The 17,500-nt window shown below is 45.3% G+C and overlaps 1 protein-coding gene across 1 annotated transcript in view; it reads left to right on the top strand.

Moving 5' to 3' along the window:
* LOC109881109 (acid-sensing ion channel 1) overlaps window positions 1-17,500 on the top strand; it is a 414,829-nt gene that overhangs the window by 32,716 nt on the left and 364,613 nt on the right. The window contains exon 2 of the mRNA XM_031816930.1: window positions 3,299-3,494. Coding sequence (XP_031672790.1) covers window positions 3,299-3,494 — 196 coding nt within the window. The remainder of the gene's footprint in view (window positions 1-3,298; window positions 3,495-17,500) is intronic.

Here is a 17,500-nt window from a genome sequence, read left to right as displayed (position 1 = left end):
GATGTGCTAGAGGATGTGCTAGGGGCTGTGATAGAGGATGTGCTAGAGGATGTGCTAGAGGATGTGCTAGGGGCTGTGCTAGAGGATGTGCTAGAGGATGTGCTAGAGGATGTGATAGAGGATGTGCTAGGGGCTGTGAGAAAGGATGTGCTAGGGGCTGTGATAGAGGATGTGATAGAGGATGTGCTAGAGGCTGTGATAGAGGATGTGCTAGAGGATGTGCTAGAGGATGTGATAGAGGCTGTGATAGAGGCTGTGATAGAGGATGTGCTAGAGGCTGTGATAGAGGATGTGATAGAGGCTGTGATAGAGGATGTGCTAGAGGCTGTGCTAGAGGCTGTGATAGAGGCTGTGATAGAGGCTGTGCTAGAGGATGTGCTAGAGGATGTGCTAGAGGCTGTGATAGAGGCTGTGATAGAGGCTGTGATAGAGGCTGTGATAGAGGATGTGCTAGAGGATGTGCTAGGGGCTGTGATAGAGGATGTGCTAGAGGATGTGCTAGGGGCTGTGATAGAGGATGTGCTAGAGGATGTGATAGAGGATGTGATAGAGGATGTGCTAGGGGCTGTGAGAAAGGATGTGCTAGGGGCTGTGATAGAGGATGTGCTAGAGGATGTGCTAGGGGCTGTGCTAGAGGATGTGCTAGAGGATGTGATAGAGGATGTGATAGAGGATGTGCTAGGGGCTGTGAGAAAGGATGTGCTAGGGGCTGTGATAGAGGATGTGCTAGAGGATGTGCTAGGGGCTGTGATAGAGGATGTGATAGAGGATGTGCTAGAGGATGTGCTAGGGGCTGTGATAGAGGATGTGCTAGGGGCTGTGATAGAGGATGTTCTAGGGGCTGTGATAGAGGATGTGCTAGGGGCTGTGATAGAGGATGTGCTAGGGGCTGTGATAGAGGATGTGCTAGGGGCTGTGATAGAGGATGTTCTAGGGGCTGTGATAGAGGATGTGATAGAGGATGTGATAGAGGATGTGCTAGGGGCTGTGATAGAGGATGTGCTAGGGGCTGTGATAGAGGATGTGCTAGGGGCTGTGATAGAGGATGTGCTAGGGGCTGTGATAGAGGATGTTCTAGGGGCTGTGATAGAGGATGTGCTAGGGGCTGTGATAGAGGATGTGCTAGGGGCTGTGATAGAGGATGTGCTAGGGGCTGTGATAGAGGATGTGCTAGGGGCTGTGATAGAGGATGTGCTAGGGGCTGTGATAGAGGATGTGCTAGGGGCTGTGATAGAGGATGTGCTAGGGGCTGTGATAGAGGATGTGCTAGGGGCTGTGATAGAGGATGTTCTAGGGGCTGTGATAGAGGATGTGCTAGGGGCTGTGATAGAGGATGTGCTAGGGGCTGTGATAGAGGATGTGCTAGGGGCTGTGATAGAGGATGTTCTAGGGGCTGTGATAGAGAATGTGCTAGGGGCTGTGATAGAGGATGTGCTAGGGGCTGTGATAGAGGATGTGCTAGGGGCTGTGATAGAGGATGTGCTAGGGGCTGTGATAGAGGATGTTCTAGGGGCTGTGTTAAAAGTCTTTATTTTTGATTGTGTTGCGCTGTTGGTGGTAGATGAACTTGATTCAGAAGCCCTGAGCATCGGGTAAACAAAGTGTTTCCATTTTGAACCATTTAATTTGTCTGAAAAGACAAACTCCGCCTACCTGGTGGACTGGGAGATCTACGCTGGCCAATCGGATAGCTCAAATCATCGTTCCTACAGCTTCCCCGGCCAGAAGCAAAGTTTGATACTAGCCTACATCAGATTTCATAACTTTTAAAACCCTGACCACAGAGAGAGTGTCAGAATACAGCAAAGACCTGCTGTTTTTATGCTTGAGTTCATGTCTACGCTTTTATTCAGCACTGTCAACACTGTCTTTAGTCAACATTATTACAAAACATAAAACGTGCTTCTCTCTACTTCCAGTCCCACTGCAGCTGCAATGAATGAGTAGCCAAGTATATCGTCAGCCCCGCGTGTTTAAATATTACTGGCAGCTCATCATGTCTATTTTAATACGGGAGCAAATACCCGCAGCAATATTCCAACATCTAGTGGAAAGCCTTCCCAGAAGAATGGAGGCTGTTATAGCAGCAATGTTCCAACATCTAGTGGAAAGCCTTCCCAGAAGAATGGAGGCTGTTATAGCAGCAATACTCCAACATCTAGTGGAAAGCCTTCTCAGAAGAATGGAGGCCTAAATAGCAGCAATGTTCCAACATCTAGTGGAAAGCCTTCCCAGAAGAATGGAGGCTGTTATAGCAGCAATGTTCCAACATCTAGTGGAAAGCCTTCCCAGAAGAATGGAGGCTGTTATAGCAGCAATATTCCAACATCTAGTGGAAAGCCTTCTCAGAAGAATGGAGGCTGTTATAGCAGCAATGTTCCAACATCTAATGGAAAGCCTTCCCAGAAGAATGGAGGCTGTTATAGCAGCAATGTTCCAACATCTAGTGGAAAGCCTTCCCAGAAGAATGGAGGCCTAAATAGCAGCAATGTTCCAACATCTAGTGGAAAGCCTTCCCAGAAGAATGGAGGCTGTTATAGCAGCAATGTTCCAACATCTAGTGGAAAGCCTTCAGAGAAGAATGGAGGCTGTTATAGCAGCAATGTTCCAACATCTAGTGGAAAGCCTTCCCAGAAGAATGGAGGCCTAAATAGCAGCAATGTTCCAACATCTAGTGGAAAGCCTTCCCAGAAGAATGGAGGCTGTTATAGCAGCAATGTTCCAACATCTAGTGGAAAGCCTTCCCAGAAGAATGGAGGCTGTTATAGCAGCAATGTTCCAACATCTAGTGGAAAGCCTTCCCAGAAGAATGGAGGCTGTTATAGCAGCAATGTTCCAACATCTAGTGGAAAGCCTTCCCAGAAGAATGGAGGCTGTTATAGCAGCAAAGGGGGGACCAACTCCTTATTAATGCCCATGATTTTGGAATGAGATGTTTGACGAGTAGGTGTCCACATACTGTTGGTCATGTATTGTATGAGAAGTTAGTAAAGATCTGATTTGTTAAAGTTGACTTAAAACTTCTCCGTTCTGTCCAGGTATGTAAAGGGACACCATCCCAAAGCTGATTTCCTCTGTCCTAACCACTAACAACTAACCCTAACCCCTAGTTCTATCCCTAACTTTCATATAACTATCATTCTGTTCTGTCGCAGGTGTGAGATCAGAGACACTCACCTGGTTGAGGAGAGCATCCCGGAGACCCTGAAGATCAATAACCCCTCCTCTAGTCCTCTAACAGATCCGATAGGATGCTATATGACCGATCCTAACTGTCCTTCTGCTTCCATGTTCCAAGGTATGAGATTAGAGACACTCACCTGGTTGAGGAAAGCGTTCTGGAGACCCTGAAGATCAAATCTGACTTCCTCAACTTCAAGCCCCGCCCCTTTAACATGCGCGAGTTCTACGACCGGACGGGCCACGACATCAAGGACATGCTGCTGTCATGCTACTACCGCGGCATGGAGTGCAGCGCTGAGGACTTCACTGTGGTGAGTCACCATGTAGCATCTGGTTGTAACTCTGTGATGCTAAGCTGTCTGCCCTCTGCTGGCTACGTGAACACAGCTCATCACCGCGGTGTTGTAGCATAGAGCGTAGGACTGACTGGGTCTGACCTTCCTCTAATGGATTTATCTGATGCAGCTGATCATCCACCATCAAAGTGGTGAGTGACATTGTAGCACGTGCAACGGAGGTGGTTTGGAGAATTATGCTCTCAATCAGTAACCTTACCTGAGACCAGAAGACTTGTCTTAACGCTACAAGGTCGATTCTAGGCTCTAGGTCGATTCTAGGCTCTAGGTCAATTCGAGGCTCTAGGTCAATTCTAGGTCAATTCTAGGCCCTAGGTCAATTCTAGGTTAATTCTAGGCTCTAGGTCAATTCTAGGCTCTAGGTTAGTTTCAGGCTCTAGGTCAGTTTCAGGCTCTAGGTCAGTTTCAGGTTCTAGGTCAATTCTAGGCTCTAGGTCAGTTTCAGGCTCTAGATCAATTTTAGGATCTAGGTCAGTTTCAGGCTCTAGGTCAATTCTAGGCTCTAGGTCAATTCTAGAACCAGGTCGATTCTAGGCTCTAGGTCAATTCTAGGCTCTAGGTCAATTCTAGGTCAATTCTAGGCTCTATGTCAATTCTAGGTTAATTCTAGGATCTAGTTCAATTCTAGTCAGTTTCAGGCTCTAGGTCAGTTTCAGGCACTAGGTCAGTTTCAGGTTCTTGATCAATTCTAGGCTCTAGGTCAGATTCAGGCTCTAGGTCAATTCTAGGCTCTTGGTCAGTTTCAGGCTCTAGGTCAGTTTCAGGCTCTAGGTCAGTTTCAGGTTCTAGATCAATTCAAGGCTCTAGGTCAGTGGTCTAACACCATCAGTTGGTGTGCAGAAGCCCCAGGTTGGTTGGAACCCAGTTGTTTCCACATATACCAGGCAACTCTGTCCTGGTTTCTGTCTCTGTGGGATACAGCGGTGAGAAATACTGCATTTGTTAATCTGGTCTGGAAACTCTGTGAAGCTAGGTTCCCACCGCTGGCTACATTAATAGAGGGCGTCCCTGGGCTGTAGCATAGAGCTCCAGACCCGGCCTTTCTGTGATGGATTTATCTGATCCATCTGAATAACAATGGAGCATAGTTGGTTCAGTGAACTACGCTGTGGTGATGAGTGACCTAGCCTGAGACCTTAAGATTTGTGTTAGCTTAGCTTAGCTTTAGTTCAACAACAGCTTAGCTTTAGTTCAACAGGCTAATACAGTCTGGTGGTGTTTATGTAGCTTATGCCTAGTTTTATGCCACGTAACCTCCGTGTAGTAGAGTCCACAAAACCTCAGTGTAGTAGTGTCCATGTAGTAGCCTCCGTGTAGTAGAGTCCACATAACCTCTGTGTAGTAGCCTCGGTGTGGTAGAGTCCGTGTAGTAGCCTCGGTGTGGTAGAGTCCGTGTAGTAGCCTCGGTGTGGTAGAGTCCGTGTAGTAGAGTCCATGTAGTAGAGTCCATGTAGTAGAGTCCATGTAGTAGAGTCCATGTAGTAGAGTCCATGTAGTAGAGTCCATGTAGTAGAGTCCATGTAGTAGAGTCCATGTAGTAGAGTCCATGTAGTAGAGTCCATGTAGTAGAGTCCATGTAGTAGAGTCCATGTAGTAGAGTCCATGTAGTAGCCTCCATGTAGTAGCGTCCATGTAGTAGAGTCCATGTAGTAGAGTCCATGTAGTAGAGTCCATGTAAATAATTAAATAATTAAATAATAGAAATACCTGTTCACTGTTGTATGCGCCCATATTTTATTACAGTGTTTCTTAGTCTGCTTGATGCTCTGCTTGTCTCTGTAGCATTGAGCTCTAGACTCTTACTCCATGATACCTGTAGTCTCTGTAGCATTGAGCCCCAGTCTCTAACTCCATGATATCTGTAGTCTCTGTAGCATTGAGTCCCAGTCTCTACTCCATGATACCTGTAGTCTCTGTAGCATTGAGTCCCAGTCTCTACTCCATGATACCTGTAGTCTCTGTAGCATTGAGCTACAGTGTCTAACTCCATGATACCTGTAGTCTCTGTAGCATTGAGTCCCAGTCTCTACTCCATGATACCTGTAGTCTCTGTAGCATTGAGCTACAGTGTCTAACTCCATGATACCTGTAGTCTCTGTAGCATTGAGCTCTAGGCTCTCTGTTTGACCTACCCACCTGTGTTTGTCGTAGAAACACCGCTCTAGACTTTCGGGGACCCCCTTCTTTAGGACGGAGAGAAAAAATGTCAATGTTAGTTCATTACCTGCAATTCTACACATTTTGATATGGGGCGTAGAGGAAAAGGTTGTTGTTTATGACCCATTTCACACAATTAAAAAAAAAACATTTTTGCACTTTTAAAGCAAGTTTTCTGCAATTTTACACATTTTAGACTTGACTTATATATGATACCTGAGTGAGAGTGACTAACGAAATCAATAAGGGTCCCCTGGAGGTCAGTGCCCCGCGTGCCTGTTCGCTATTCAACCACGATTACTACAAGTTTAGATAACAGGCTTGACTAACTTACCAGTCTAAAAATTGTTAGCTGACATGACTAATTGTTAGCTGACATGACTAATTGTTAGCTGACATGACTAATTGTTAGCTGACATGACTAATTGAGTGATTGTCAATGACTTCTAAAACAAGAGAATTGCTGATCACATTTTTAACTGGCGCCTTGTGTATTCTACTATTCTGACTCTCAACAATATGTTGAGATCCTGACTGAGCCCCCCCCCCCCCCCAATCCCCAACAAAAATCATATTTTTGTAATATTTTTTGGGGGTCGGGCCTAAGCTATCACTTATGTTGTTTATGCCTGGAGCCGGCCCTGCTCAGTAACACATAAACACCTCTGTTTGTGCCTCTCTTCTTCAGATGTTTTCAGCCCGGTTAAGTCAAATAGTAAAAATTGACGTGAAACAAAAGTAGTGGTGGTGGCGGCACATTTCAAAAAGACGTGTTTGACTTTGAGGTGTCAGGGCTGTTGTGGAGACGTCTGCAGTTCCTGTTTCCGTTTGAATGAAAACAACCATTTACCTGGATTAACGTGGATTTTTATCGTCGCAGTGCTTCATTCCGCTCTACCACGACAACAAATAAAAAAAGTCATTGAAATGATATGATTGATGTGAAATACAAAGCCACGCAGGTGTATCTTTCATCTGAAAACTGTATCATTGACTTCTTTGATCAACTGCCAAAATAGTCAGCCCACATCAAGTGACCTAACATGAGTTCCTGTGTCGACTACAAGGATACTGCTGTGGCTCTCCTCTCCTCTCCTCTCCTCTCCTCTCCTCTCCTCTCCTCTCCTCTCCTCTCCTCTCCTCTCCTCTCCTCTCCTCTCCTCTCCTCTCCTCTCCTCTCCTCTCCTCTCCTCTCCTCTCCTCTCCTCTCCTCTCCCTGCCCTTCACTGTCCCTCTGCTGAGGTAAAATGTTCACGGTCTGAAAGACACACCTTTCTCTATGGCCCTTAGAAACGGGTACTACCAGGTACTGTAATGTGCTCTACTCTGCCGTGAGGGTCCTGTAGTATCATACTGTAGTATCATAATGTAGTATCATAATGTAGTATCATACTGTAGTCTCTACTCTGCTGTGAGGTTCCTGTAGTATCATACTGTAGTATCATACTGTAGTATCATACTGTAGTATCATAATGTAGGATCATAATGTAGTATCATAATGTAGTCTCTACTCTGCTGTGAGGGTCCTGTAGTATCATACTGTAGTAGCATAATGTAGTATCATAATGTAGTATCATACTGTAGTATCATACTGTAGTATCATACTGTAGTAGCATAATGTAGTATCATACTGTAGTATCATAATGTAGTATCATAATGTAGTATCATACTGTAATATCATAATGTAGGATCATACTGTAGTCTCTACTCTGCTGTGAGGGTCCTGTAGTATCATACTGTAGTATCATAATGTAGTATCATACTGTAGTATCATACTGTAGTATCATACTGTAGTCTCTACTCTGCTGTGAGGGTCCTGTAGTAGCATAATGTAGTATCATAATGTAGTATCATAATGTAGTATCATAATGTAGTATCATACTGTAATATCATACTGTAGTATCATAATGTAGTATCATAATGTAGTATCATAATGTAGTATCATATTGTAGTATCATACTGTAGTCTCTACTCTGCTGTGAGGGTCCTGTAGTATCATACTGTAGTATCATACTGTAGTATCATACTGTAGTATCATACTGTAGTATCATACTGTAGTCTCTACTCTGCTGTGAGGGTCCTGTAGTAGCATAATGTAGTATCATAATGTAGTATCATACTGTAGTATCATAATGTAGTATCATAATGTAGTATCATACTGTAGTATCATAATGTAGTATCATAATGTAGTAGCATAATGTAGTATCATACTGTAGTATCATAATGTAGTATCATACTGTAGTATCATAATGTAGTATCATACTGTAGGATCATAATGTAGTATCATAATGTAGTATCATAATGTAGTCTCTACTCTGCTGTGAGGGTCCTGTAGTATCATACTGTAGTATCATACTGTAGTATCATACTGTAGTATCATAATGTAGTATCATACTGTAGTATCATACTGTAGGATCATAATGTAGTATCATAATGTAGTATCATACTGTAGTCTCTACTCTGCTGTGAGGGTCCTGTAGTATCATACTGTAGTATCATACTGTAGTATCATAATGTAGTATCATACTGTAGTATCATAATGTAGTAGCATAATGTAGTATCATATTGTAGTATCATACTGTAGTATCATACTGTAGTATCATACTGTAGGATCATAATGTAGTATCATAATGTAGTATCATACTGTAGTCTCTACTCTGCTGTGAGGGTCCTGTAGTATCATACTGTAGTATCATAATGTAGTATCATACTGTAGTATCATAATGTAGTATCATACTGTAGGATCATAATGTAGTATCATAATGTAGTATCATAATGTAGTATCATACTGTAGTCTCTACTCTGCTGTGAGGGTCCTGTAGTATCATAATGTAGTATCATAATGTAGTATCATAATGTAGTATCATACTGTAGTATCATAATGTAGGATCATACTGTAGTCTCTACTCTGCTGTGAGGGTCCTGTAGTAATGTGATGTCTCTGTGTTTGTTTGTGATGATGTGGGATGTAATGGAGATTAGACCTGTTCAGCTAACAGCTCAGCAGAGAGCAGTCATTTGCGTCTGTCCCAAATGGCACCCTATTCCCTACATAGTGCACTAGTTTTGACCAGAAGTAGTGCACTATGTAGGGGATGTGATGCAATTTGAGATGCAAATCAAATGGTGTGTAAAGAGTCATCCCCCCTCACACACACACACATACACAAACACGCACGCACGCACGCACGCACGCACGCACGCACGCACGCACGCACGCACGCACGCACGCACGCACGCACGCACGCACGCACGCACGCACGCACGCACGCACGCACGCACGCACGCACACACACACACACACACACACACACACACACACACACACACACACACACACACACACACACACACACACACACACACACACGTATACACAGACACACACACACACACGTATACACAGACACACACACACACACACACAGAGAAGGGCCTTGGTCAGGGAGGTGACCAAGAACCCGATGGTCACTCTGACAGAGCTCCAAGGGATGGGAGAACCTTCCAGAAGGACAACCAATCAGGCCTTTATGGTAGAGTGGCCAGACGGAAGCCACTCCTCAGTAAAAGGCACATGACAGCCTGCTTGGAGTTTGCCAAAAGCCACCTAAAATGAGAAACAAGATTCTCTGGTCTGATGAAACCAAGATTGAACTCTTTGGCCTGAATGCCAAGTGTCACATCTGGAAGAAACCTGACACCATCCCTACGGTGAAGCATGGTGGTGGTAGCATCATGCTGTGGGGATGTTTTTCAGCAGCAGGGACTGGGAGACTAGTCAGGATCGAGGGAAAGATGAACGGAGCAAAGTACAGAGAGATCATTGATGAAAACCTGCTCCAGAGCACTCAGGACCTCATACTGGGTCGAAGGTCCACCTTCCAACAGGACAACAACCCTAAGCACACAGACAAGACAACGCAGGACTGGCTTCGGGACAAGTCTCTGAATGTCCTTGAGTGTCCTAGCCCGTGCCCGGACTTGAACCCAATCAAACATCTGTGGACAGACCTGAAAATATCTGTGCAGCAACCCTTCCCATCCAACCTGACAGAGCTTGTGAGGATCTGCAGAGAAGAATGGGAGAAACTCCCCAAATACAGGTGTGCCAAGCTTGTAGCGTCATACCCAAGAAGACTTGAGGCTGTAATCACTGCCAAAGGTGCTTCGACAAAGTACTGAGTAATACTTATGTAAATGAATACTTATGTAAATGAATACTTATGTAAATGAATACTTATGTAAATGAATACTTATGTAAATGAATACTTATGTAAATGAATACTTATGTAAATGAATACTTATGTAAATGAATACTTATGTAAATGAATACTTATGTAAATGAATACTTATGTAAATGTGATATTTCTGTTTTTCATTTTTAATCAATTTGCCAATATAAATAAAATGAACTGTTTTTGCCTTGTCATTATTGGGTATTGTGATGTCATTATTGGGTATTGTGATGTCATTATTGGGTATTGTGTGTAGATTGATGAGGGGGGAAAAAAACTATTTAATCAATTTAAGAATAAGAAAATGTGTAAAAAGTCAATTGGTCTGAATGTTTTCCAAATGCACTGTCCTTGGATGTCTGTGTGTCTCAATCCATCTCTCTTTCCATATTGACTTGCATGCTGACAGTACTGAACATTGGCACACACTAGTGTGATACCTGAACAACTGATTTTTTGTTGTTGTAGAAAAACAACAATATTGGATGTTCTAAGTTTACAACGATGCTTAAACAACACCAGGAGACCTCTTGAGGTCTGGGAAAAACCTTTGAAATGTTGATTTTTTAGTGTAGTTACACTTGCTAGCACCAAGCACTGTTGTTGGGTTAGCGTTCTTTCCATAGCACAGGCACCAAGCACTGTTGTTGGGTTAGCGTTCTTTCCGTAGCACAGGCACCTAGCACTGTTGTTGGGTTAGCGCTGTTTCTGTAGCACAGGCAGCTAGCACTGCTGTTGGGTTAGCTCTGTTTCTGTAGCACAGGCAGCTAGCACTGCTGTTGGGTTAGCTCTGTTTCTGTAGCACAGGCAGCTAGCACTGTTGTTGGGTTAGCGCTGTTTCTGTAGCACAGGCAGCTAGCACTGTTGTTGGGTTAGCGCTGTTTCTGTAGCACAGGCAGCTAGCACTGTTGTTGGGTTAGCGTTGTTTCTGTAGCACAGCCACCTAGCACTGTTGTTGGGTTAGCGTTCTTTCCGTAGCACAGGCACCTAGCACTGCTGTTGGGTTAGCGCTGTTTCTGTAGCACAGCCACCTAGCACTGCTGTTGGGTTAGCGCTGTTTCTGTAGCACAGCCACCTAGCACTGCTGTTGGGTTAGCTCTGTTTCTGTAGCACAGGCAGCTAGCACTGTTGTTGGGTTAGCGCTGTTTCTGTAGCACAGGCAGCTAGCACTGTTGTTGGGTTAGCGCTGTTTCTGTAGCACAGGCAGCTAGCACTGTTGTTGGGTTAGCGTTCTTTCCGTAGCACAGGCACCTAGCACTGCTGTTGGGTTAGCGCTGTTTCTGTAGCACAGCCACCTAGCACTGCTGTTGGGTTAGCGCTGTTTCTGTAGCACAGCCACCTAGCACTGCTGTTGGGTTAGCTCTGTTTCTGTAGCACAGGCAGCTAGCACTGTTGTTGGGTTAGCGCTGTTTCTGTAGCACAGGCAGCTAGCACTGTTGTTGGGTTAGCGCTTTCTGTAGCACAGGCAGCTAGCACTGTTGTTGGGTTAGCGCTGTTTCTGTAGCACAGGCAGCTAGCACTGTTGTTGGGTTAGCGCTGTTTCTGTAGCAAATAAATGACCAATTGCAAAACTGACTCCTATTTGTCTTGTTGTTGTGAGATAGTTTACGGTGCAAATAATGTGTGTTTTATATAGAGCTTTTCCAGGTGCTTAACATTACGTTGTATAGAGGGAACCTGCATCATTCACTACCAATGTGTTGAATCCACTGGGGTGATGTGAGAGGTGGCTATAGTGTTACACAGCTAACAGGAATAGCTGTACTGTATGTTGTGGTCTCTCTCTCTCTCTCTCTGTCTCTCTCTCTCTCTGTCTCTCTGTCTCTCTCTCTGTCTCTCTGTCTCTCTGTCTCTCAAATCTGGCTAATGTATCTGCTCTGCTAACTCTGTTTTCTAGGTCGGGTTGCTGTAAAGCACTTTGTGACAAATGCTTATGAAAAAAGAGCTTAATAAATACATTAGATTGATTGATTTAACCTTGTGTTCATGTCCATCTTCAGGTGTTCTTTTAGTCACCTTAGGCCACAGCCTTACCTTTCTTTGTCCTCCAATCAGACAGCAGTTCCTGGTAGGACCACTCTCAAGACTTTGACATTTAAATATTTATCCGTTATTTTACCAGGTAAGTTGACTAAGAACAGGTTCTCATTTGCAGCAACGACCTGGGGAATAGTTACAGGGGAGAGGAGTGGGATTAATGAGCCAATTGTAAACTGGGGATTATTAGGTGACCGTGATGGTTTGAGGGCCAGATTGGGAATTTAGCCAGGACACCGAGGTTAACACCCCTACTCTTACGATAAGTGCCATGGGATCTTTAATGACCTCAGAGAGTCAGGACACCCGTTTAACGTCCCATCCAAAAGACAGCACCCTACACAGGGCAGTGTCCCCAATCACTGCCCTGGGGCATTGGGATATTTTTTAGACCAGAGGAAATAGTGCCTCCTACTGGCCCTCCAACACCACTTCCAGCAGCATCTTGTTTCCCATCCAGGAACTGACCAGGACCAACCCTGCTTAGCTTCAGAAGCAAGCCAGCAGTGGTATGCAGGGTGGTATGCTGCTGGCATAAATGAATCAGTTAGTGGGTGTGCACGTACCAATACCCATAAAGCAATGTCCAACGATTATTTCTACAAAATGTTAAGGCTAGTCAGTTGTTGTTGTTGTCTTCATTTCTTTTTTTTCTCTTTCTCTCTCTCTCTCTCTGTCTTTCTCTCTCTCTCTCTCTGTCTTTCTCTCTGTCTCTCTCTCGCTTTTCTTTCACCCTCCATCTCCCACTAAGAGGTATTTTCTGGGGCTTTTTCCCTTTATCTGATCATGAAGAACCATAGGAAAGAGGAATAAGTACAAATGAATATGAATAAGAGAGCTGAGAGCTGGTGAATTAGTTCCCACGGGAGATCATAAACACAGCTCTGATTTCATTTCAATTACCTTATTTAATTACAGAGACAAAGGGACTGTTAACATAAAAAATAAAAAAACATCCACCTATATCTACTTGGACATATACATACCTGTATATTAATCACAGGAGGCTGCAGAGGGGAGAACGGCTCATAATAATGGCCGGAACGAGGCAAACGGTTTCCATGTGTTTGATGTGTTTGATGCCATTCCACCGATTCCACTCCAGTCATTACCACACGCCTCCTGTGATACCATTCCATGTGTTTGATGTGTTTGATGCCATTCCACCGATTCCACTCCAGTCATTACCACACGCCTCCTGTGATACCATTCCATGTGTTTGATGTGTTTGATGCCATTCCACCGATTCCACTCCAGTCATTACCACAAGCCTCCTGTGATATTGGTTCCCAATCAGAGACAGCTGTTTATCGTTGTCTCTGATTGGAGATTGGAGATTAGGTTGCCATTTACCAGAGATAGATGGGAGGTGTTGAATGGAGCTGAAGGATGGGACTGGATGGTGTTAAGAGATAGATGGTGTTAAGAGATAGATGGTGTTAAGAGATAGATGGTGTTAAGAGATAGATGGTGTTAAGAGATAGATGGTGTTAAGAGATAGATGGTGTTAAGAGATAGATGGTGTTAAGAGATAGATGGTGTTAAGAGATAGATGGTGTTAAGAGAGAGATGGTGTTAAGAGAGAGATGGTGTTAAGAGATAGATGGGAGGGGTTGAATGGAGCTGAAGGATGGGACTAATAACAACTAAAACCCCATAGATATACAAAAACACCTAGACAATATAAAAACTAAACCAACCACCCTTGTCACACCCTGACCAAACCAAAGTAATAAAGAAAACCAAGATAACTAAGGTCAGGGTGTGACAATAGGGTGCACTATCGGGAAGAAACCAACCTCTATCTGTGGTCAGGGTGTGACAATAGGGTGCACTATCAGGAAGAAACCAACCTCTATCTGTGGTCAGGGTGTGACAATAGGGTGCACTATCGGGAAGAAACCAACCTCTATCTGTGGTCAGGGTGTGACAATAGGGTGCACTATCGGGAAGAAACCAACCTCTATCTGTGGTCAGGGTGTGACAATAGGGTGCACTATCAGGAAGAAACCAACCTCTATCTGTGGTCAGGGTGTGACAATAGGGTGCACTATCGGGAAGAAACCAACCTCTATCTGTGGTCAGGGTGTGACAATAGGGTGCACTATCGGGAAGAAACCAACCTCTATCTGTGGTCAGGGTGTGACAATAGGGTGCACTATCGGGAAGAAACCAACCTCTATCTGTGGTCAGGGTGTGACAATAGGGTGCACTATCGGGAAGAAACCAACCTCTATCTGTGGTCAGGGTGTGACAATAGGGTGCACTATCGGGAAGAAACCAACCTCTATCTGTGGTCAGGGTGTGACAATAGGGTGCACTATCGGGAAGAAACCAACCTCTATCTGTGGTCAGGGTGTGACAATAGGGTGCACTATCGGGAAGAAACCAACCTCTATCTGTGGTCAGGGTGTGACAATAGGGTGCACTAATCGGGAAGAAACCAACCTCTATCTGTGGTCAGGGTGTGACAATAGGGTGCACTATCGGGAAGAAACCAACCTCTATCTGTGGTCAGGGTGTGACAATAGGGTGCACTATCGGGAAGAAACCAACCTCTATCTGTGGTCAGGGTGTGACAATAGGGTGCACTATCGGGAAGAAACCAACCTCTATCTGTGGTCAGGGTGTGACAATAGGGTGCACTATCGGGAAGAAACCAACCTCTATCTGTGGTCAGGGTGTGACAATAGGGTGCACTATCGGGAAGAAACCAACCTCTATCTGTGGTCAGGGTGTGACAATAGGGTGCACTATCGGGAAGAAACCAACCTCTATCTGTGGTCAGGGTGTGACAATAGGGTGCACTATCGGGAAGAAACCAACCTCTATCTGTGGTCAGGGTGTGACAATAGGGTGCACTATCGGGAAGAAACCAACCTCTATCTGTGGTCAGGGTGTGACAATAGGGTGCACTATCGGGAAGAAACCAACCTCTATCTGTGGTCAGGGTGTGACAATAGGGTGCACTATCGGGAAGAAACCAACCTCTATCTGTGGTCAGGGTGTGACAATAGGGTGCACTATCGGGAAGAAACCAACCTCTATCTGTGGTCAGGGTGTGACAATAGGGTGCACTATCGGGAAGAAACCAACCTCTATCTGTGGTCAGGGTGTGACAATAGGGTGCACTATCGGGAAGAAACCAACCTCTATCTGTGGTCAGGGTGTGACAATAGGGTGCACTATCGGGAAGAAACCAACCTCTATCTGTGGTCAGGGTGTGACAATAGGGTGCACTATCGGGAAGAAACCAACCTCTATCTGTGGTCAGGGTGTGACAATAGGGTGCACTATCAGGAAGAAACCAACCTCTATCTGTGGTCAGGGTGTGACAATAGGGTGCACTATCGGGAAGAAACCAACCTCTATCTGTGGTCAGGGTGTGACAATAGGGTGCACTATCGGGAAGAAACCAACCTCTATCTGTGGTCAGGGTGTGACAATAGGGTGCACTATCGGGAAGAAACCAACCTCTATCTGTGGTCAGGGTGTGACAATAGGGTGCACTATCGGGAAGAAACCAACCTCTATCTGTGGTCAGGGTGTGACAATAGGGTGCACTATCGGGAAGAAACCAACCTCTATCTGTGGTCAGGGTGTGACAATAGGGTGCACTATCGGGAAGAAACCAACCTCTATCTGTGGTCAGGGTGTGACAATAGGGTGCACTATCAGGAAGAAACCAACCTCTATCTGTGGTCAGGGTGTGACAATAGGGTGCACTATCGGGAAGAAACCAACCTCTATCTGTGGTCAGGGTGTGACAATAGGGTGCACTATCGGGAAGAAACCAACCTCTATCTGTGGTCAGGGTGTGACAATAGGGTGCACTATCAGGAAGAAACCAACCTCTATCTGTGGTCAGGGTGTGACAATAGGGTGCACTATCGGGAAGAAACCAACCTCTATCTGTGGTCAGGGTGTGACAATAGGGTGCACTATCAGGAAGAAACCAACCTCTATCTGTGGTCAGGGTGTGACAATAGGGTGCACTATCGGGAAGAAACCAACCTCTATCTGTGGTCAGGGTGTGACAATAGGGTGCACTATCGGGAAGAAACCAACCTCTATCTGTGGTCAGGGTGTGACAATAGGGTGCACTATCGGGAAGAAACCAACCTCTATCTGTGGTCAGGGTGTGACAATAGGGTGCACTATCGGGAAGAAACCAACCTCTATCTGTGGTCAGGGTGTGACAATAGGGTGCACTATCGGGAAGAAACCAACCTCTATCTGTGGTCAGGGTGTGACAATAGGGTGCACTATTGGGAAGAAACCAACCTCTATCTGTGGTCAGGGTGTGACAATAGGGTGCACTATCGGGAAGAAACCAACCTCTATCTCTGGTCAGGGTGTGACAATAGGGTGCACTATCGGGAAGAAACCAACCTCTATCTGTGGTCAGGGTGTGACAATAGGGTGCACTATCGGGAAGAAACCAACCTCTATCTGTGGTCAGGGTGTGACAATAGGGTGCACTATCGGAAGAAACCAACCTCTATCTGTGGTCAGGGTGTGACAATAGGGTGCACTATCGGGAAGAAACCAACCTCTATCTGTGGTCAGGGTGTGACAATAGGGTGCACTATCGGGAAGAAACCAACCTCTATCTGTGGTCAGGGTGTGACAATAGGGTGCACTATCGGGAAGAAACCAACCTCTATCTGTGGTCAGGGTGTGACAATAGGGTGCACTATCGGGAAGAAACCAACCTCTATCTGTGGTCAGGGTGTGACAATAGGGTGCACTATCGGGAAGAAACCAACCTCTATCTGTGGTCAGGGTGTGACAATAGGGTGCACTATCGGGAAGAAACCAACCTCTATCTGTGGTCAGGGTGTGACAATAGGGTGCACTATCGGGAAGAAACCAACCTCTATCTGTGGTCAGGGTGTGACAATAGGGTGCACTATCGGGAAGAAACCAACCTCTATCTGTGGTCAGGGTGTGACAATAGGGTGCACTATCGGGAAGAAACCAACCTCTATCTGTGGTCAGGGTGTGACAATAGGGTGCACTATCGGGAAGAAACCAACCTCTATCTGTGGTCAGGGTGTGACAATAGGGTGCACTATCGGGAAGAAACCAACCTCTATCTGTGGTCAGGGTGTGACAATAGGGTGCACTATCGGGAAGAAACCAACCTCTATCTGTGGTCAGGGTGTGACAATAGGGTGCACTATCGGGAAGAAACCAACCTCTATCTGTGGTCAGGGTGTGACAATAGGGTGCACTATCGGGAAGAAACCAACCTCTATCTGTGGTCAGGGTGTGACAATAGGGTGCACTATCGGGAAGAAACCAACCTCTATCTGTGGTCAGGGTGTGACAATAGGGTGCACTATCGGGAAGAAACCAACCTCTATCTGTGGTCAGGGTGTGACAATAGGGTGCACTATCGGGAAGAAACCAACCTCTATCTGTGGTCAGGGTGTGACAATAGGGTGCACTATCGGGAAGAAACCAACCTCTATCTGTGGTCAGGGTGTGACAATAGGGTGCACTATCGGGAAGAAACCAACCTCTATC

The sequence above is a fragment of the Oncorhynchus kisutch genome, linkage group LG1 (genome assembly GCF_002021735.2).
Source record: "Oncorhynchus kisutch isolate 150728-3 linkage group LG1, Okis_V2, whole genome shotgun sequence".
Classification (NCBI taxonomy): Eukaryota; Metazoa; Chordata; class Actinopteri; order Salmoniformes; family Salmonidae; genus Oncorhynchus; species Oncorhynchus kisutch.
Note: the sequence above shows the minus strand (reverse complement) of the source record. Positions and strands in the feature narration are given on the sequence as shown.